The following is a 23405-nucleotide window of genomic DNA, read 5'->3' as shown; positions in this document are numbered from 1 at the left end:
CCAAAGTTTGTAATTAATTTAATTTTACATTAAATCTATTTGAATAATTATTTTACGATCAAAGTATACGTCTACTGCTTTCCTTTCATGTAAATTACACTTTAATCTACATTCCGGGAAGGGACGTCTCTGGCTCCCGAGTCAAGTACTTTTCAAAAAAAGTGTTCAGCTTCATTTAATGTTAATGTATCGAAAGACGGAAACAGTTTATTTATTTCATCAATAAATTTAAAACATAATCACCTGGCTACAAAAGAATTATTTGACCATCTTCCTCAAGCTAGGAGAATGTCTTTAGAAGCAAAGTCTAAAGTAAAAGAATTATTAAATTTAAAAGCCGATAAAAATAGAATTAAAAATTTGATTGAAAAAGAAACAAATAAAATTATAATAATGAAAGATCTTTACAATTTAAACTACAGTGGTAAAGAAAAAAATAAGTTGGATGAAGTACAGAAGATTTTATCGAATGATTACAAAGCCGAGAGTTATTTTTTAGTAGAGGAAAACATTTTTAAGGGTTAATTTTTTGCAACTCCAGGGATGAAATCTGTGATGAATGCATACCCAGAGTACATCGGAATAGACGGTACACTCAAACTTGTGAATATTCGTGCACCTGTATATTTATTAATAGCAGAAGATTCTAATGGCTGCACGGAAATAGTTGGTGTAAGCATTTTAATACATGAAAATAAAAATTCAATTGAATGGATGATGGAATGTTTTAAAAAATGCCACCCTTCGTGGAACAAAATTAAATGCATTATGACAGATAAAGATCTTTGTGAAAGAGAAGCAATTAAGACAAGTATGCTGCCGGTTGATGTAAATTTAATTATGTGTGCATTCCATACCCTAAGAACTTTCAATAGAGAAATCACGACAGAAGAGAGAAATATTACACGAGAAGAAAGAGATGAGGCAAAATCTATTTTACAAAAAATGGTTTATGCGGAGACTGAAGAACGATATAACCAATTAAATATGAGGAGTTGAAACAATTACCAGAAACAATAATTGATTATTTTGACAAGAATTGGCATCACTGTCGTCAAGAATGGTCTATTACCAGTAACTACGTGCAACATAATTTCGGTAATGATACAAACAATCGTTTGGAATCATTAAATGCTAAGTTAAAAAAAAAGCTTGATCGATTTATGGCTTTAGAAGATTTTATACGGCAGTTCTTAAATTTTCTTGAAGGTTCTTCTCGAGAAAGAGACCACAAAGCTGCTGCAGCATATCAAAAGACACGAGTCTTAAATTATTCTAAAAATTCACCTGAGTTTCGTTATGTGGAATACGTAACTAATTTTGCATTTAAATTTATAAAACAAGAATTTAAAAAAATGAACAATGTGCAATTAAATTTTAATGAAATATCGGGTGTCTACGAAGAATGTAAGTCACCGACTGTTAAAATATCTGCAACATCTGACTCATACGATTGCTTGGGACGAACGTCAATGCTGTTACCTTGTAGGTAAGTTTGTTGAGCAAATATTTTATTGAATTATATTACATAAGCATTACTAGCGTTAACATCAGAGAATGCTTTGATGTTGAATCATAACTTTACGTAAAATTTTTGTATCTATTTAGGCATATATTAATGGTCAGAAAAATGGAGCAGAACGATTTATTCGAAAAAAGTTTTTGTGATAACCGATGGACGAATCATTATTACTATGAAACACAGAGAGTGTTTTCTTCCAGTGATGTCCAAATTGATATACCTGAAGCTGTCATCTGTTCCAGCGAATATAAACAAAAGGTGTTATCAGAAAATGAAAAATATCGAAAAGCGAACGAAGTGACAAAACAATTACCAGGTTTAGTAGCCGAAGTGGGTTCAAAATCTTATTTAAAGAGGATGAAAGTATTGGCAGATTTAGTGGAATCTTGGCAAAATAACGAAGAAGTTAAAATTATAAAAGTAAAAGACATCAACCAAGATACCAATGAAACGTCAAAAGTTGATAAACGCCATAGCGGATCCGAATTACGGTAAATACAGTGATTTACCGTAATCTGTCGTAATTTACCGTAATTTACGGCGTCTAGCAGACTTACCGTAAATTACGGCAATTTACCGTAAATTACGGTAATCTACCGCAAATTACGGTAAATTGCCGTAATTTACAGTGAAATGCCGCAAATTTGCGGTGAAGCTGCGGTAAATTTGCGGCAATGTTGCGGTGAAAGTACGGTAGTTTACGGTAAAAATGCCGCATTTTCGCCGTAAAGTTGTGGTAACAGTGCAGTACTTTACCGTAGAAGTTTTGTTAAATTGCGGTATTTCACCATATAATTGCGGTAAATTTGCTGTATTTTACTGTAATGTGAAGCTTTTCACTGGAATGTCTGTTGATAATCGGATATTTGACTGCAAACAACTGTCTTTACTTGACATTTCGGTACCGTGTCTTTAAGATTTGGTATTGTGTTGTGCTGGATATTATTCAAATCGTAAAGAAATCTGTTCTCATCAGTGTTGACCGAACTTTCAAATTGTAGATCTACATTGATATCATTACAAGTATTCAGATAACTTAGATTTTCTCACATTGAAGGTATAGATTAGAATCTATACAATTTAATAATTTTTTAATTTTTCGATCTACTTTGATTTTTTCTAATAAATGTAAAAAATTAATAATTTGATCTACATTCATCAATATAGAATGCCGTATTTTTATTCCAGTATATTTACGCTATTTTTCCCGTAGTATGATCTTATTTTGCGGTGTTAGATGTTACCCTAGCAGATCCGAATTACGGTAAATTACAGCAATTTACCGTAAATTACAGCAACTTACCGCAATTTCGCCGAAAATCTACGGTAATTTACCGTAGATTATCGTAAGGTACGGTAATTTGCGGTAAATCACGGTAATATACGGTAAATTACCGTAGATTTTCGGCGAAATTACGGTAAGTTGCGGTAATTTACGGTAAATTGCTGTAATTTACCGTAATTCGGATCTGCTAGGGCGTAGAATTTCCAGGAGAATTAATAAAAGTAGTGAGAATAACGGTGACAGTGATGCTGACGGGAATACTGGTAGTGACATTGATACTTACAATGACACTGACAATGACATGGAAAATAATGATAATAATGATTATTATCGTCAGATTGATAATAGCGGTGAAAGCGACAATGTTGATGATGATGGTAGCAATGGTGACGATGATAATCATGATGACGAGTTAAATGAAATAATAAAATACGTACAGTCCACATCGTCAAGTATACAGGATAATTTAATTATAATTGAAAATCAGGGAATTGATATTGATGAAGACTTTCCACAGTTTCGATCAATAACGCCAAAAGTTGGTAGAAATAATACTATAGATGAAGATTATAGTAGTGATGAAAATGAAAAAGGAACAAATAAATTGAAAATAGATGTTTGTAGTAAAGAAGCAAAGCTACCAAATCGTCAAACGACTTCCATACACGAAAATTTTTAATCGCCGAAAATAATTTTACACGCCGCCCCACAAGAAAAAAAGAATACTTCAGAAACTTTCGATAATCTTCCAGCGATTAATAAAAACGATACCATGCAAAAATTAACGACAATAACGTCTGGAACTTCACAAAAAAAAAGAAATTAAATATATTGTCAAACACTGTGGTCCAACCTGCGATTAAAAGAAAAGGGAGACCTAAAGGTACTGATAACACAGTTATCGGTTTACCCAAGTGTTGCGTAATCACAACTACATTCAAATTTGAATGTAGTTGAACTTCCGGCAAATAGAGGCAGCACCTACTGGGGCCTAGTGTCTATCAATTAAAAACTTGACTAGCGCAGTGCGACGCATGCGCATGGATTTTTACTGCCTCGTGGCAAGAAGACCGACGCCATTATCTATTCGTTTTATACATTTTCAAGTGTCACCACGTGTTTTGTATAATCTATTAAAATTGCGCTCATCTCGAGTAAATAATTCAAAGTAATTAATAAACTACATTAAGGGTTCATCACTCTATATAAAAATATAATTATTTTTATAATTGCGAGCTCAGAGCTCAAAAAATAAATATAAAACAACATCAAGAAATCCAGTGTTCTACAACCTGTTCCTGAGGAGGTTATTTTCGACGGAGAATCGTACAGGTGCTTAATTTCTATCTTATAAATTAATTCAAGTGTTCATCAAACCAAAAGACTCAGTTTTGTTATTTATTTGATTAATATTATGCTCAATTTTTTAATTAAACTAAAAGTTATTTTTCGCTCAGTAGCCTCTGCTATCATGCTACCACGTGTTCAACAGATAAATTAAAATCAGTGTAATTTATCATGAGCTCATTAAATTCAATTCAATTATGTGATCATTACTATTAAAACTCAATAACAAAATTATTTATGTATTCAGTGCTATTAAAAATAGTAATTAATGTGTTCAATAATTCACTTCGCTCAGTAACCTCTGACATCATGTTACTTATTATCATGACATTTTTGCATTCAACTCAGTGTTCAATTAAACTCAATTTGATTATTTTTAATTCATTATTTACTCGAGCTCAACTCAATAATTTGTATTCAATCATTCACGTATTCATGAGCTCAGACATTTAACAGTATTTATAAATTAAATAAACTATTTAATTTGCAACCCAGTGATATTTTGTGCTGTGACAAATAAAAATATTGTTATATTTTTAAATATGCATATTTTTCAAACATCCCAACCACCAACCAGTCCTGGCATGTCTTTATTTAATTAATATTACAACACCAAGAAAACAAAGAGAGACAATAAAGAAAATAAGCAACCATTTAGTAAAACATCGACCATCGAACAATCCAAAATAATATTTAAGTGGTTATTGATAGAAGAAAAAATTATGAAAGATGTACTGGATGGCAAAAGACACATTAATGATTCAGATATAAAAATTGATTTTAAAAATTTAACTTTCGCCATTATTGATGCCACAAATCCCTCGCAGATTTGAATCACGGTGGGAACACCGTGAAAGTGTAAACATCGTGGATCCACTGTGGTTACACGGTGGGTTTGTTCCATTTCACCACCGGGTATACACAGTGTATCCACTGTGATTACGCGGTGTATCCACCGTGATTACGCAGTGGCTTGACCACTGTGTATACACGGTGTTCCCACTGTGATTACGCGGTGTATCCACCGTGATTCCACGGTGGCTTTGTGCTATTTCAACACCGTGTTTCCACGGTGTACCCACCGCGTAATCACAGTGGAAACACCGTGTATACACGGTGGTCAAGCCACCGTGTAATCACGGTGGATACACCGCGTAATCACAGTGGTAAAATGAAACAAACCCACCGTGTTTCCACCGTGATTCAAATCTGCGAGGGATGTGAATTTGACGATTATAAATAAATATTTTACACATGAAGGGTGGAAAAAAATGATGACAATGTGTAAGAAAAAAAGATTACAGGAATGGAGCTGTAAATATTGCAAATTAGATTCATACTTTTACAGTAAATGACGAAATAATCACAAAATATGGGTTATGACATTTACTCTTAATTAACACTTTCAAATTGGTATCAATTCAAAAAAAAAAATTGATGATTAAATTAATTTCGAATAATTTTAGGTTGTGTTTTAAGCTTACCCCACTTTTTTATAAGGCAAGTTTACATTAATTTACAGTAGTTCTCTACTTTTTATGAGTATTGGACCTATCGCAGAAGGGTCACATTAAAAAAAAAAAATTTATTGTATTGAACAGATTTTTTAATTATATATTTACGAATCTTGTATCGAAAATTCCATTTTATTTTTCACAGTGTTTTTCTGAACACATCGTAAAGATATATGATGTAACGTAAAGACTCATTAAAGCTAATGCAAAGAATAGACATTACTACTGGACACACTACTGATCAGAGGCCACATTATGATTTTCTAATCCTACGTATCCATATAATTATTTGGTATAACAATAAATTGATGTTATCGGACGATTAAGTTATTTTATTCATCCGATAATCGGACGATTCAGTTATTTTATTCATCCGATAATCGGACGATTCAGTTATTTTATTCATCCGGTAATGGACGACTAATTTATGTTATGAATAACAATTAAATGAACAATAAATGACTTTTGAAACTTATAAACATTCAGGATACGTGCATTTTTGAGCATGACAAATTTCCCTCTATACAAACAGAATATTTTTAATGTGCGTTGCTGATAAGCTAACAAGGCTCCGATGACGATGATTATGTAGACAAGTATATTCAAAAGGCTCTGATGACGTTGTAAATTTGAATGTGTGATGGATTATATTATTTTTCACCACAAAATTTTTTTAAATTTAGCACTTTTTTAAATTTTATTTGACTTTATTTTTATTTGTTTTTTTTTTTACACACAACAAAAAAAAACTTTTATTAAGTTTTTCTTTTTTTTTTTTATTAGCATTATTTTTTTTATTTAATTTTATTCAGAAAATTTTTTTTATAATGAGAAAAAAAATTTTATTATTTCACTCGTTACTGGAAACACTGAATTTGAATGTTAATTTCTTATTATTTTTTTTATATTCACTTTTCACTCAATAAAAGTTTTTATTTTGAGGTTGATTGAGTTTTTTCAATGGGAAAAAAAAATTTTCCAGAATTTGAAGACTCACCAGGAACTTCGGAGCTGTTCGAATCCGATCGCTGCCACCAATTTTAATATTTACTAGCTGTTACATTTTCGCTGCACGATGTTGATGTTGAGCTCAGCTAGTTCTGTAGTATTTCGAGGTATTGGGTTCTCGACAGCAAATCACCTCACGGTGACCCGAAATAACTGGTTGTATTTAAGATATAACAATAACTTTATTCACAATTGATAGTTATAGAATTTAGAAATTGAAAGTATACACTTAATATACAAATGATGTATGTTCAATAGTCAAACTTACAGAAGGTATGACTATGGACTTGATAATTTAATAAGCTCTGATATCAAAGATCTGGTCAGAGTCTAAGTGCGTATGAGTCTAAGTCTAATGTGTTATGTCCGTCCCTGCTCTGAGGGCGAGGGTTTTTATAAGGTATTCTAATCACCAAAAATAGTGGGATCGAGAGTTATTAAGCGGGGTTGAATTGTTGATCAGAGTTCACACTCAGTGGTCATTAAACTCGTCATTGCTTATCAGCGCGAGGCGATTGGGCATGAGACCCATGCGTCGAGCGCGAGAAGGGATTTAATCCTCGGCTGATGTAATATCTGAGAAAAGTTATTTATTTGAAAGTCAAAGTCCATTTTCATATCATCTGCGTTAGTTACAAATTATTACTGATAGTTTATACAGCTGTGTTTTAAAATGATTAAATTATCTCTAGTTGAATATACTTGAAGATTATTATGAAAAATGTTCTCATACGTGGGATTAAGTACATCCGGTGATAGTTTATTATTTGATTATTGATTTGGAAAATACACGTATGTTAAAGATATTCTTATTCTATACAATTTAAATGGTGGAGTAATTCTTATGATATATAATATTCTAACGTTATTATAATTATCTACTTAAGGTACTCTAATTGTTGGTAATTAGGGTGCCTTATTTTGGGAATAGACTATAGGTCGGTAAAATAATCTAGTGAGCTGAGAACGGGCCCTGCTTGACAGCCAGGATATAACACTAAGACCAAAACTATACCTGGTAATGCACTTATTAAGAATTCGAACTTTCCTGCAGACTCTGTGCGAGTACATCGAAGACATCCGCCATCTCTGTACAAATTTAGGCAACTTATTCTTCGAGAATTTAATAAATTATCTCCGATAAATGTTTGGATCGCAGCATCGTCAGTGTTTGTACGGTTTTCCTCGGAAAAACCACCATTAAAATTACTTCCGTCTTCTGACATAGAGATACTCCGTAAAAATCTTGAATAATATAATCTACTATCATTATCACCCACTAGACACTGGGATCAATCATCATTAACTGGCTTGAAAAAACCATTGAATATTTGTCATATCAACATCCGTTCATTACACAGCAACTTCAATCAATTTAAAGAGTTTTTTAGGATACATGACTTCGACGTAATTACTGTGTCTGAAACGTGGCTTAATTCAAATATATCTGATGCTCAGTTCTCACTTCCTTCATTCAAATTATATAGAAATGATAGAACTAATAAACGTGGTGGAGGAGTAGCAATATATGTTAAATGCAGTCGTTCTTCGCGATATGTTTTAGGCTCAGTATACATAGAAAATAAAACAGAATATTTACTGGTTGAAGTCTGGCATTCTACAAGGCATAAATTATTAGTTGGTGCAGTATAGAATCCTCCGTTTTCAGATTGTCTGGATCACCTTGAGATTGACTTAGATAAAATCATGCCTCATTATAAGCATGTAATGATCTTGAAAGATTTTAACATCGATATGAAAATTGCAAACAATAAGTCATACTACTTACTCGAATTCGGTAGCTGCTTAGGATTACAACTGATAAACTATAACCCAACTCATCATACTATTGCTTCACACACTTGGATTGATCATTGTCTAGTAAATAATCTAGACTTTGTGTTATCATCGAAACAATCAAGTAAACCATTTTTGGCTGATCATGACATGATTTCCATCAAATATAATTATAATGTACCTGATGATAAGGACGGGCAGGTTATTAATAAATGAGATATTAATATTCGTGGTTATTACGTTAAGTATATTACAGGTATATTACAATATATATAGATACATATATATATTATATATATATATATTACAATATTGTATAGATACAATACAATAGATACAAGATACACGTCCGTTTAGGATGGTGCACTGGTAAGAACTAACCACTATACATAGATTGGCAATGGTCATTAGTATAGCTAATACATTCTGGTAACTTCTGGAACATACTAGCATTATGAACCTTGCCCCTCAACACCCTCTCTCAAGGTATATAGTGTGTGCATACTAATCCAAGCTCACACACACTAATTTACAATACCTATATTGCTCACACATTTTCTGTGTTTAATACCACTCAAACCTTTTGTAAACATATCTGCTGGCATTATTTCTGTACACAGATATTTTACATCTATCGCACCACACGCATACTCATTCCTTACAAAATGATGTCTTACATCTATATGCCCAGTACGCTGGTGATATACATCGTTCTTGATCATACTGATTGCGCTCTGATTATCATTCAGTATCGTGATAGTCTCTGATTCTTCCTGTATACCTAAACTTACTAACAGGCCTTTCAAGTATAGGGCCTCTTTAGTAGCCTCCGCTACCGCCATATACTCTGCCTTTGTACTTGAGAGCGCCACCGTTTTTTGTTTACGCGCTTCCCAACTAATTACAGATCCCGCCAAAATGAATCCATACCCCGTATATCACTTACGATCCGTTGAGTCCCCTCCCCAGTTAGCATCTACAACAGCAAATAGAGCTAGTCCGGTTTGCTCAAATCTCAACCCGTAATCTATCGTACCCTTCAAATACCTCAAAACCCTTTTCGCGGCTTTCCAATGCTCGACATTGTAATTGGTATTGAATTGACTTAAATAATTCACCGCGTACATTATATCTGGCCTAGTAGTTATCGCAAGATACAACAACGCTCCGATTAAACTCTGGTACGGATATTTATTCATTTCTGACTCACTCGCACGTTCTGGTTTTACTAAATTACTTTTAGCCTCAATGGGCGTGTCTATCGGTTTACACTCATCCATCTCAAAACGTTTAAGTATGGCCCTGGTATACTGTCTCTGTCTCAAGAACACACGTGACTTTTCGTCCCGCTCAAACTCGATACCTATACAACTTTTAACTAGTCCGAGATCTTTAGTCTCGAATGACTTTGACAACGCTTTCTTTATTTCACCTATCCAGGCCTCGTCGTCACTAGCTAATAAGATGTCATATGCTATATACATCATACTGTCACCTTTCCGGTTCACAAACAGACATTTGTCTTGTGGCACTGCATTAAAACCCAATACACTAATTCTATCTACTAATTTTCGATGCCACTCAACCCCGGCTTGGCGCATCCCATACAACGACTTTTTCAGAGCACATACACTGTCACTCCCCGCTTTCAAGCCCTCTCTCCAGCGCTTTACGTTTTCTATTATTTTCCCGTCGCGTATTATCTTCCCGCCTAAACCGATGGGTTCACCCGCACTTATCTTTTCGATAATCTCATGCATACACTCGGGCACTTCCATGTATACACTTTCGCGCAATTCACCGTTTAAATACGTGGTAACTATATCCATCTGGTGAATTTTCAAGTTGTATTCCGCTGCATGATCCTCACCGACGTTGACCTCACTACTGGTGAAAAAATCTACTCCTGGCCTCTGAGAACACCCTTTTGCTACTAATCTGACTTTTCTTTTGCCTTTCTGTTTCTGGGTCTCTTTTCGATTTCCCATGTCTTGTTCTTTATTTGAGCTAGCATCTTTTCTTCTAATGCTATCTTCCACGAGTCTGCATTTTCTGTCTTGCTCGCTTGTTTCCATGTAGTCGGATTTTCTGTCACTGTCAGATATGCGAAAACATCTTCTTCCATCGCATCATCTATTCCTTCATTCTCTCTTTCGGTAGTAGCTTCGTGGTCATCCCCACTCTGTTCGTCTGGTACTGTGACGTATACTTTCTTCGGTCTTCCTACCGATCCTGTCCGAATGTACATCGGTTGTCCCCGGCCTCTCTTGCTGGGTAACTCTACGCCTTCCCAAGACTTTGTTGCCCCTCTCTTTCTCTGGGGTCTCTCTAGTTTTGTTTCTGGTTCGAGCTTCTCCGGCTCTTCGCTCAGCATCTCGAGTTCTTCACACTGCTCATCACAATACTCTTCGCATTGCTCTTCTATTACCTCAGTGTTTCTCTCGTTTTCAAATATTTCCTTATATTCGCCCTTAAAACCCATCTGATCGACAAACTTCACATCCCGTGTATCTATCTTTCGGAAAATAGACACGATATGCCTTCGAGGGAAGTGCATATCCTATAAGTACCCCTGGTACTGACCTGGAGTCCAGTTTCCCGCGCTTTTGCGTCTTATCCAAGACGAAAGCCTTTGTTCCAAACACTTGCATGTGAGGGGTTTTCCCCACCACAAGCAATACGGTATTTCTCCGTTTAACGCACTGGTCGGACATCTATTTCTGGTATAGTTTGCGTTGCTTAACGCCTCGGCCCACAGGTGAGGGGGTGCCCCTGCCTGCCGCATCATACATCGTACCATCTCTATCAGTGTTCTGTTTTTTCTCTCCGCAATGCCGTTCTGTTGGGGCGTGTGGGGTGCAGTCAATCTTCTCCGAATTCCATTTTTCCGTAGATATTCGTTGAATTCCCCGTTACAATATTCCGTTCCGTTGTGTGATTGTAACGCCTTTATCCTTTCCCCGGTCTGGTTTTCCACCTCGTTCTTGTATTCCTTGAACTTCTCCAGGACTTCAGATTCATTTTTCATTAAGTATATCTGACACCATCTTGACTTGTCATCAATGAAGGTGACGAAATATCTCTTCCCTGAGTTAGATGTGTGTCGCATTGGTCCGCATACATCTGAATGCACTATTTCTAATAACTTCTGAGTTCTTTGTTCACTGGTCTTGGGAAAAGGTAATCTGGTCTGTTTTTCTTGTATGCACAACTCGCACTCCGATAACTTTTCACTATCGCTTATTTCCAAGCCATACACCAATTTATTTTTGGCCATGAGCTTCACGTCTCGCTCATTTACATGTCCCAACTTTTCATGCCACTTTTCTATCCCTAGTTTTTCACTAGTTACGGCACTGTTAACACTGTCTTTGATGTCTTTGATAAAGTACAAATTCCCGCGTCTCTGCGCGCGCATGATCACATCATTATTATTATTTACCACTACCGCTTTAATTTTCCTGAAGGTCACTGTATGTCCAAAGTCTGTGGCCCGTGCCACCGAGAATAGATTTGTTCTCAAATCTGGTACGTATGATACGTTCTTAAACCCGATGTCCAATTGTCTTTTACCCGTCGACACTTTCACCGAAACGTTTCCCGTTCCCAATATTTTAGTGTTTTTGTCAGTTGCCGGGCTCAACTCTGCATGTTTAGGCTTAAACTCACTAAACATTTCTACTGTTACAAAAATGACGGTTCGCACCACTGTCTATGCACCAACACGCGTTACCACTACTACTGTACATAGCTTGTTCACTGGTACTTAACGATGACTCATTTACATTTCTCGCACTACTGTATTCTCTTCTGTTTCTTTCTGGGCAGTTCTTTGCGATGTGCCCTCTCTTATGACACTTGAAACATTCGACTTCCCGCCGAAAATTCTCGTCCTGAGAACTCGACGCCTTTGGCTTTCCGCCATTTTGTCCACGTTGTCTCCTCTGATTTTGCCTCGAATACATTGCTCCTTGTGCTGGCTCGACATGTTGTTCTGCATGTCCCTCCTGGTATTCCAGAATTTTGACCCTGAGTTCGTCCAGTGATGGTAACTCCTTCTGTGTTCCTATCGATGTCTTGAACACTGTGTAACTTGCTGGTAAGCTGTTTAACAACAAGATCACCAACATCTTATTGGCTATCTCCAGCTTGACCTCTCGCAGTCTTTTCACTGTCTCTATGAACTCGGTCATCTTTGACAAAGTCAGATTTTTCAGAAGATACGCTTTTCGCGCCGGTCCCCCAGATTCATAAGTCGCTTTAATCTTATCCCAGATTTCCTTCGATGTCTCCAAGTCATCGTACGCTGCTGCCTCGTCTGTCCCCAATGCTATCACAAGATCCGCCATCGCCCTTCTGTCCTTTTTGACCCACGCTGCGATATCTTCTGTTCCTGATCTGGGTTTGATTTTCACCAACAAAATATTCCCACGTTTTATGACTCATTAGAATACCCTTCATCTGTGTTTTCCACGACCGGTAATTTTCTCTGGTAAGGGGATCTATTTTAATTGAAAAAGCCATTTTTTACTGATCACTTAACAACCATCAATCGACACTATCAACTTTTACGCTAGTCACAGCACACAACGGTTTTCCCGCCGAAATTGTTTGAGCTCTTACGCCTAGTGTCTCACAATGACGAACTCTCTGATCTTTACAATGGGATACCCGCGTTACCTGGGCCCATAACCTGATGATAAGGACAGGCAGTTTATTAATAAATAAGATATTAGTATTCGTGGTTATTACGTTAAGTATATTACAGGTATATTACAATATATATAGATACAAGATACACGTCCGTTTAGGATGGTGTACTGGTAAGAACTAATCACTATACATAGATTGGCAATGGTCATTAGTATAGCTAACACATTCTGGTAACTTCTGGAACATACTAGCATTATGAACCTTGCCCCTCAACAGTACCTAACAATAATAAAAGAAAACTATGGAAAAGAAATTGGAACCGAATTGACACCAACAGACTCGATCTGTTATGTGCTAATTTAAACTTTTCAATTCTTGAAGACGCTGGGTCAGTCGACGAAATGAATAACAACTTACATAATATGATTGGTGATGTTATTGATAATGTTGCACCACTTAAAGAAGTATTGGTTCGTGAATCTCCGGCTCCGTGGATCACTTCAGAAATTAAAAACCTACAACGTCGTCGTTCAAAGTTATACAGAATTTTCACTAGAACTGGCTTCGCCTATAAAGAGTACGCTAATCTACGCAAGTTAATAAAATCTAGAATAATTGCAGCGAAAAAAAACTATTTTGATATGCGTTTCAACACCTGTAGAAACTCTAAATCGCTTTGGAACGATTTCAGGAATCTCAGTTTAAATAGACGTTGTGAATCTGTAATACCTCCTGATTTGGATCTGTGTGGACTGAATGACTATTTTGTCAACTGTGCAACATTGATTAGTGACAACATTGATTATGATTATTTAGAGAACTGTACAATCAAATGTGACAGATCATTTAACTTTAAAGAATTGGACAATGTTGATGTTAGGAGTGCAATCATGAGATTAAGTTCAGGTGCTATTGGTCCAGATGGTTTCACAATAAAAACATATAAAGTTTTACTTCCATATTTTCTTAATTACATTACTGACTTATTCAATTATTCATTAAGTTCTGGTTACTTTCCGTCAGCCTGGAAGCAGTCATATATTGTACCACTACCTAAAACACGCGATGCATCCAATTATTCTGATTTTAGACCGATATCGCTGCTATGTATATTATCGAAAGCGCTTGAAAGATGTGTGTACGGTCAACCATTGATATTTGTAACAGATAATGACATTATTGATAGGTATCAAACTGCATTTAAGATCGGCATGAACACACAGGATGCTTTACTGAGATTTAGTGATGACATTAGAAAAGGGATAGACCAATCGATGGTTACAATTGCAGTATTTTTCGATTTCAGTAAAGCATTCGACTCGGTTGTTTATGACATTTTGGTTTATAAATTAAAAGCTAGGGGCTTCGGCGATGGAGTTTTAAATTGGGTTGTATCCTATTTAAAAGGCAGATTTCAGGCTGTTATTAATAATAATACTAATGATAAATCAAACTGGAATGATATTTTAAATGGCGTACCTCCCCTAGCGGATCGCTATCTACTAAGTATACACCAAATATACACGGTGTATACGCGGCGTATATACACTGAGTATACGCTAAATGTTCGGAAGTAACTCATCAACTTTACGCGGACCATGGAGAAGCATCCTACGACATTAACTTCTCGCGGACCTCAGATCCGAGTCTTTCTCCCACCTCACTACCCGACGTCTCAATGGTCAGCTCTTAAGGTTTCCCTTTCTCCTCGACTCCGAGACTTCTCATTGGAGCGCAGATACCGACGCCTCCCACTCCGCGGAGAACTTTCTCGAACCCAGCTCTCGGGTATAAAAGAAGGGACGATCAGAGCGGCAGCGCATTTATTCTTGAGCAGTCTGACTGGCAAGAATACCTCAACTGATAGCGTGCAAGGCTATTGCGATCCAGATTATTACAAACTACTCAAGTGCGCAAGCTTGTTTAGTCTCCAGCTCCATCTCAAAACCAAATAGTTCTTTTTAGAACTCTCCAGCAAGTTGACTAGTACTTTTCAGCGCTAGCCAACTCGACCTCCGGGTCAAGTAAGAAAGCTTATCATACCAGTTCTTCTCAGGACTTCTTCACTGCAACTAACGTAAACTCAAACCAACGGTCTTTCTCAAGACCAAATCGGTCTTTCTCAAGACCAAATCGGCCTTTCTCAAGGCCACCACATCAATCCTACGTAAGATTTCGCTTCAATACAAATCAATCAACCGGCAGACTACTCGTCTGAACACTAAGTTTACACCAAAAATTTTTTTTCAAGTCCCATTTTCGTAAAAATTTCCAAGTGCTGTAAGCAAGTCAAAAGTTTTTTAAGTGTGACTGGAAAAAAAAATTTTTATAACAAATACATATTTTTCTTTAATATTTAAAATATAAATAATTAGTCATGCTATAAAACAATAAATGAAAAAATTAAAAACATTTGTTAAAACTACTCTGGTTTATTTTTTTTTCCTTCATTTTATCACTCCAAAAACATACTTTCAAGATCTAAATATGATCTTTTATTTATAAAAATAAATATATCATGTAAATTTAAACCTGTAATATAAAAAATAATTTAATAAAACTATAAATATTGTTATTTTTACATTTTATAGACATGTAATAAAAAAGATAACCTCGTTCGTAGTAGGTTCGAATTTGACGGTCAACAACTTCATCATACCTTTGAAATTGAGCCTAGTTATCAACCCTCAAATTTTAGCAACAAAACTCATTTTAATGTTTTATACGGATATTAAAGTAAATTTTGATTAAATATTGATCTATCCATACATTTTTAATTAAATTTTTTTACTGACATGATAATTAGTGCACAGATTCAATTGTTGCACCTTTTAACGTCAACTGCTTAGACTACACTACACCTAAAAAATGGCTTCCTCAGTCACCTACGACGCAATCATTTTTTTTTTATTCAGTTAATAATTTCTATGTTTTTTAAATTGCCATCAAGTAGGTTTAGAATAGATTACTATAAATTAAGAAAAAATCGATTTTCTTATTAAAGTTATAGTTTTTTAAGTAAGTTAGAAAAAGTTAAAAAGGTCAGAAACTGGGTCATGGTCAACAGAGGGTCTTTTACCTTATGTGTATATATTTTTTTAATTTTTCTGAAAATTTTATTTTTTTTTCAAAATTTGATTTTTTTTTATTTCAACTTTTCTCAAAAAAATTTTCTTCACAACATTTGTTCTGAGGACTTCAAAAATTTTTTTTAGTATATACTCGGTGTAAACTCAGTGTATATCGTGCGCATATACACCGTGTAATTTCAGTGTAAACGTTGAGTGTATTTGGTGTATACTCAATATTCACCGAGTATACACTAAATAAACCCCTAATTTACACTGACACTAGGTATATATCGAGTTTACACTAAGTTTACACGGTGTATACGGATCCGCTAAGGTCAAGGCAGTGTACTTGGCCCATTATTATATTCTTTATATGTATCGGATTTAGGTTTACTTCTCAAACACTCTAGTGATTTATTTTATGCGGACGATCTAGTAATATATTTAAAATGTAAACTTAACGAAATTCAATACTGTGTTAATAGTCTTAATGATGAAATTAAATTAATTAATAAATGGTGCGACAAAAATGGTCTAAAATTAAATGCCGGTAAAACAAAAGCAGCAATTTTTGGAAGTGTACTTAAAGTTGACGATGAATTACGTAATTTAGTGCCTAAAATTAAGATAGATTCTATAGAAATTAACTTCTCTAAATCAATAAAATACCTAGGAGTAATCTTAGATGATAAATTATCTTGGTCTCAACAAGTAAATGATGTATGTTATAGAAGTATGAGAACGCTTGCTCAATTAAAAAGGCCATTCGGCAGCCGAAATGGAAGGTAGATTTTCCAATTAATCTATATAAAAAGTTACATACATACTAGGGTGGTCCGTTTGGAACGACTATTTTTTTTTTCTCGCTCCCGCTGAAAAATATTGTTGTAGACATTGAAAAAAAAATTCTCTGAAAGTTTTAGCTCTTAATTTTAATTCTAAGTACTTTACATTTGATTTTGAAATTTTCCCATTTAAAATATATAGGAAAGTTGGGATTTTTTTTTTATTCTCTATAACTCAGCCGCATTTTAAGTTATCGGGTCGCCGTTTGCGGCATTTTTTAGGTAATTTGATACTCTTCAAAAGTTTCCTTAATAGTTTTACTCTGACTTTAATTGTTTTTTCTGTATCGGTTCTGAAAATAATTTTTTTAATAATAATTTGGGTTTTTAGTTGATATTCACTTAATAACGAAATTTACAGAAAAAGTGCAGATAACGATTTTTTAGGAAATTTTATTCGCTACAAAAAAGGTCCTCTTAGTTAAGTAGCTTAAGTTCTCCGTTCACGTGATATAGGGATTTTAGTAATTTTGTAAATAAAATATTTGTCAAAAATTTTTCCGAAGTTCATCAATTTGACCCCTTTTGATTTTAATGACTGGATTGAATTAATGAAAGGAAAATTATTTATTGATTTAAAATTGAAATGAAATAGCATTAGGTGGAATTTTTTGACAAATATTTTATTTACAAAATTACTAAAATCCCTATATCACGTGAACGGAGAACTTGAGCTACTTAACTAAGAGGACCTTTTTTGTAGCGAATAAAATTTCCTAAAAAATCGTTATCTGCACTTTTTCTGTAAATTTTGTTATTAAGTAAATATCAACTAAAAACCCAAATTATTATTAAAAAAATTATTTTCAGAACCGATACAGAAAAAACAATTAAAGTCAGAGTAAAACTATTAAGGAAACTTTTGAAGAGTATCAAATTACCTAAAAAATGCCGCAAACGGCGACCCGATAACTTAAAATGCGGCTGAGTTATAGAGAATAAAAAAAAAATCCCAACTTTCCTATGTATTTTTGTTCAGTCACGAGCTTAATCATTTTGAAAAGCTTCGTGTACTTTCGCTACGTACGGGAGCAGCCGAACTCGCTACTGACTTGAATGTCAGAATAGTGCCGGGTCACTCGCTATCTGGGCCCGACACCTGCAATTTCTTACTCATGACCGTGCCACGTTGGCATGAGAACCCGCTACCAGCCGGCCAATCAGAGAAATTGGCGACTAACTATTTCCTGTTGGCGCGCTTTCAAGCTAATGGGAAAATTCGTTACTGCAGCCATGCTGCCACGTCACCACCGAGCAGCCATGAAGGAAGAAGACGACGTCTATTCCTAATCTACATCGAGCAGTACAAACTCAGCTATCCATCCAACCGCTTCGCTCAAAATATATCTCTAGTGTGATATAAGTCTGAACCGCTTCGCTAAATCTCTGTTTAAATATTCTCAATAATTAGCTAGTATATCAAGGCTACTAATTATTGAGTATATATTGAATTGTTGCTCGCGTCTTATTAATTATAAATTAATTGTCGCGTTATTAACCGCTACCGACCACGTGTCGAATTTATACGCGTATTCGTTTACAGTCGCATTCGCTATCGCGTATCTTGTAGTTGCATTCGCTATTTTTCTCATAGTTTTAGTGTACATATTGTTTAATAAAGATCTATTCTTTTATCTGTAATTTGTGTTAATTGTTAGTTATTGAATTAACCACACCTACACCAGAATCCCACAGAGCATTCGCTCATTTTACATTTTGGTCCTTCGAGCCGGATCTGGTGTGGGTTCAATAATTAATAATTATTACAAATTAAAAGTCGAAAAAATTGTGAGTAAAAAGTGCAGTGAAAATTGTGCAGTGAAAATCGCTAAGTGCCATGGGCATTGCTGAGCACTACTAGAGTGCTGCCTGTGGTGATCAAATTTACACACCGGTGTAAAAAAGACATTTATTTTTTAGACGATCTAAAACTTAGCGTCGGTTTTACTTTCATCGCGTCCATTTTGTGTGCAACGTGTAATCAAGATGGCCGCCGAAGCCCAAGTCGCTCTTCAAATGAACCGCATCGACACGATGCGTAATATGTCCAACCGCTTGACCGACGCCGTACTCGCTACTCAAGGTGCACCCGCTATTGACGCTGAACTCGCTTTCTTGAATGATTTGTGGACTCGCTTCAACACAACTCATGAGAGAATTTTTGATGATATCCCAGAGATCGTTGAAAATGAATACCATACAGGTAACGCTTTTGGTACCGCTAGTCAAGTGTACACTGAGCTCCTGGTGAGACTCAGCGCTGCTAAACCCGCTCCAGAACGTGTTTATGATGCACATGCTATCAATCACGATCAAACCGCTTACTTTGGAGGTGCGCACAAGACCAACTTGCCGAAGATTAAGCTGCCAACGTTCCAAGGCAATTATGACGAATGGGATTCGTTCAAAGATCTATTCACGTCGCTTGTCATCAGTGAAAATTCGCTAACTGGGTCACAAAAAATGCATTATTTGAAGACTCAAGTAAAAGGTGAAGCCGCTTCGCTACTCGCCAATTTACAGGTAACTGATGACGCCTTCCAACCTGCATGGGAATTACTGACTACTCGCTACACAAATCCACGTCGATTGCTCGACATGCACATCGATGGTTTGTTATACAGGCAACCGCTAACTGGTCACTCCGCTGCTGAATTGAACGCTCTGTTGCTCGCTAACAAAAAATCGCTAGACGCTATCGCTGCCTTGGGAGTTCCAATCAATGAATCAGATCCCTTTCTGATTCGCTTGACTGTACATTGCTTGCCTGAAGATCTCCGAGTGGAGTGGATGTCCTCGCTGGGACTCTCCAATGAATTTCCTACCTATCAACAGCTGCACGATATGCTTAAAGCAACACTACGTGCTTGGGAAAACGCTGATATTGGTGCAAGAGTGTCTTACGCTACCAATCGCTAATTTCTGTGTGCTACCAGTTCACTCTCCAGAAGACAATCCTGTCGACACCGTCGCCAGCGCTGGGGAGAATGTTCAGTCACGAGCTTAATCATTTTGAAAAGCTTCGTGTACTTTCGCTACGTACGGGAGCAGCCGAACTCGCTACTGACTTGAATGTCAGAATAGTGCCGGGTCACTCGCTATCTGGGCCCGACACCTGCAATTTCTTACTCATGACCGTGCCACGTTGGCATGAGAACCCGCTACCAGCCGGCCAATCAGAGAAATTGGCGACTAACTATTTCCTGTTGGCGCGCTTTTAAGCCAATGGGAAAATTCGTTACTGCAGCCATGCTGCCACGTCACCACCGAGCAGCCATGAAGGAAGAAGACGACGTCTATTCCTAATCTACATCGAGCAGTACAAACTCAGCTATCCATCCAACCGCTTCGCTCAAAATATATCTCTAGTGTGATATAAGTCTGAACCGCTTCGCTAAATCTCTGTTTAAATATTCTCAATAATTAGCTAGTATATCAAGGCTACTAATTATTGAGTATATATTGAATTGTTGCTCGCGTCTTATTAATTATAAATTAATTGTCGCGTTATTAACCGCTACCGACCACGTGTCGAATTTATACGCGTATTTGTTTACAGTCGCATTCGCTATCGCGTATCTTGTAGTTGCATTCGCTATTTTTCTCATAGTTTTAGTGTACATATTGTTTAATAAAGATCTATTCTTTTATCTGTAATTTGTGTTAATTGTTAGTTATTGAATTAACCACACCTACACCAGAATCCCACAGAGCATTCGCTCATTTTACAATTTTAAATGGGAAAATTTCAAAATCAAATGTAAAGTACTTAGAATTAAAATTAAGAGCTAAAACTTTCAGAGAATTTTTTTTTCAATGTCTACAACAATATTTTTCAGTGGGAGCGAAAAAAAAAATAGTCGTTCAAAACGGACCACCCTAATACATACATATCTTGTGATACATTTTAGTGTATAGACATGATATGATATTAGGTTCGTTTTCTTAGAGTGAGGGTAAAAAAAGACAACGACTATTTTCGATAGAGAACTTCAGATAGTTGATTTGACAAAACATTATATAGGTAATGTATTAAACTAACCTTCGCGTAAACAAAGTATAGAAAATTTAATTAATATGAGATCATAATTGTAATCGCTATTACGATGGCAAGACCAGTGATAATCATAGGGATTAGAGGTACATTTGATACATCATAAATAATTGAAGAAATACTTTTAAAATATAAAATATTCGGAAATTTACAGGTTATTTTGTTCACAATAAAATTCAACTGACCAAATCGTAATATAATGGGAAATGCATAAGTTATGTAGAATGAACACCATATTTGCAACATTTGTTGATTCCATTAGAATTTTCAAGGCAATCAAATTATTGGAAGAAATGGTCAAAACATAAAGTTTAAGGTCAAATATTAAAGCTTACTAAACAAGCTTTATGATACTTTTTACTGAAATTGTCTATCAGTTTTAGTTTTAATGTTATATGAACTTCAACAGTGAATAAAAACTGATTTTTTCGAAAAATCGTGAAAATTTCAAACAACTATTACTTCAAAACTAATTGACTGATTTAGCTCATCTTCGAATTTGATCAAGATAATCTGCTATAGAATAAGTGTAAAGAATTTCATTAAGATCCGATAAGAACTGTGGGTGCTATCGTAATGACAAGACCAGTTATAATCATAGAGATTAGGGTACATTTGATACATCATAAATAATAAAAGAACTACTTTTAAAATACAAAATAGCAGTGAAATTTACAGGTTATTTTGTGCAAAATAAAATACAGCTGACGAAACTGGATTATTAATGGGACAAGCATAAGTTATGTGGAATGAAAACCATATTTTCGACATTTTTTGATTCCATTAAAATTTTTAAATCTATCATATTATTGGAAGAGATGGTCAAAATGTAACGTTTAAGGTCATAAATCAAAGCTTATTAGTCAAGCTTTAAAATACTTTTTACAGAAATTCTCTATGAATTTTAGTTTTAAAGTTTTATGGACTTTAAAAGTGATTAAAAACTGATTTTTTCAAAAAATCGTAAAAATTTCAAACAGCCATAACTTCTAAACTAATTGACCGATTCGGCCCATCTTCGAACTTAACCGTGGTAATTACACATGAAATAAGTGTGAAAAATTTCATTAAGATCGGATAAGAATTGTAGACGCAATCGTGTCCTCAAAAGTCCGTTATATTACATAAATATATATATATATACATCTATAAATTTTTTGACGAATGGTATTTTTGAACTCTACTCAACTAATTATGATAGTTTACGACAAAATCCCTTGAAAAATCGACCATGAGGACAAATACAATAGTTAGATTTTTAAAAAAATCTACCTAAAAATGTATGGCAACATTTTTAATTTACGCGCAAGGAAAAAACTTTTTATCATTTTAATATGGACTATCTTTGATTACTGTGCTGCAGTTAATAGCGATATAACTGCACAACAACAGCTTGAAATGCAAAGAAAGTTTAATTCTTGTGTGCGCTATATTTAAAAAAAAAAACAGATATGAACATGTTACTCCGTATTACTGTTACGTCCCAGCCTGCTCATCAGATGGCTCTGCCAATTTTTAAATCTTAAATAATAATAGACTGACCTGAGACACGCCAAATCGATATATTTAAATAATGGAATTATTAATAATAATATATTTTCTTTATAATAAATATCAATAAGTATGCATCTAAAAAATAGTCAAATAGATAAGATATTTTTAATGCATTAGAATATTTATTCATCATCGACGATTCCTCTAAAAGAATGTTAATGAATAAAAATAGATAAGAATAATTGTACGACAAATAATGACTTTTAAAAGAATAAAAAAGTGAAATTAGTTTTTCCACGAAAAAGTGAAAACATTGAAAAACATCGTCCGACTGCTGACGCAACAGCATCCGCGTCGAATGATGATAACGAAACTCCCTCTTTTTGGGAATAAGGCCCTAAAACCTTATCCCACTTTTCTCTAGGATGTTGGCTCATGTAAAGATATAAAAAGCCGATGCCCAATGCATCACTCGCTCACATCAACCAGAAATTATAGTGGTGCGGTTTATAACACGCAAGTAAACTCCCGGCTTAATTAAATTATATTATTCTTTTGACACGAAGTTATTTGTCAAATAGTAATTGTTAAACTCAAGTGTATTTTCATCCAAATTCTTCGACTATTCTATTTTATATAAATAAATCAAACATATTTATTCTTTAAATCACGACCAAGTTATTTCGAGCTTTCGAGAACTACCCCGTATCCGAAGATCTACAGTCACGTCCAACTCAAATAATTCGCGCCGGCATATCACAAGCCGACACGACCCCAGGACGTAACAACTATATATAATTAAAATTGGTGGCACC

General features: G+C 35.1%; 2 protein-coding genes across 2 annotated transcripts; both read left to right on the top strand.

Annotated features, from left to right (window-relative positions):
* The first annotated feature begins 2155 nt into the window (after positions 1-2155).
* On the top strand, positions 2156-3486 carry LOC130673924 (clumping factor A-like). The gene is made up of 3 exons (XM_057479140.1): positions 2156-2225; positions 2999-3240; positions 3295-3486. Exons 1-3 carry the CDS (start codon positions 2156-2158, stop codon positions 3484-3486), a joined length of 504 nt encoding a protein of 167 aa, XP_057335123.1.
* Positions 3487-18413: 14927 nt separating this feature from the next.
* Positions 18414-19858, top strand: LOC130673418 (uncharacterized). The gene is made up of 2 exons (XM_057478409.1): positions 18414-19565; positions 19667-19858. Exons 1-2 carry the CDS (start codon positions 19029-19031, stop codon positions 19694-19696), a joined length of 567 nt encoding a protein of 188 aa, XP_057334392.1. The 5' UTR covers positions 18414-19028; the 3' UTR covers positions 19697-19858.
* Positions 19859-23405: the final 3547 nt, after the last annotated feature.

This window comes from Microplitis mediator, chromosome 8 (assembly GCF_029852145.1).
Source record: "Microplitis mediator isolate UGA2020A chromosome 8, iyMicMedi2.1, whole genome shotgun sequence".
Taxonomy (NCBI): Eukaryota; Metazoa; Arthropoda; class Insecta; order Hymenoptera; family Braconidae; genus Microplitis; species Microplitis mediator.
Note: the sequence above shows the minus strand (reverse complement) of the source record. Positions and strands in the feature narration are given on the sequence as shown.

Bases quoted from the DNA above. Each gene is read 5' to 3' on its own strand.
- LOC130673924 (XM_057479140.1), top strand. From the start codon at position 2,156: ATGCCGCAAATTTGCGGTGAAGCTGCGGTAAATTTGCGGCAATGTTGC. The intron at 2,226-2,998 runs GTAAAAATGCCG...CGGATCTGCTAG, and splicing joins TGAAAGTACGGTAGTTTACG to GGCGTAGAATTTCCAGGAGA. The intron at 3,241-3,294 runs GTACAGTCCACA...ATTGAAAATCAG, and splicing joins TAAATGAAATAATAAAATAC to GGAATTGATATTGATGAAGA.
- LOC130673418 (XM_057478409.1), top strand. From the start codon at position 19,029: ATGGCCGCCGAAGCCCAAGTCGCTCTTCAAATGAACCGCATCGACACG. The intron at 19,566-19,666 runs GTAACTGATGAC...TTTGTTATACAG, and splicing joins CGCTACTCGCCAATTTACAG to GCAACCGCTAACTGGTCACT.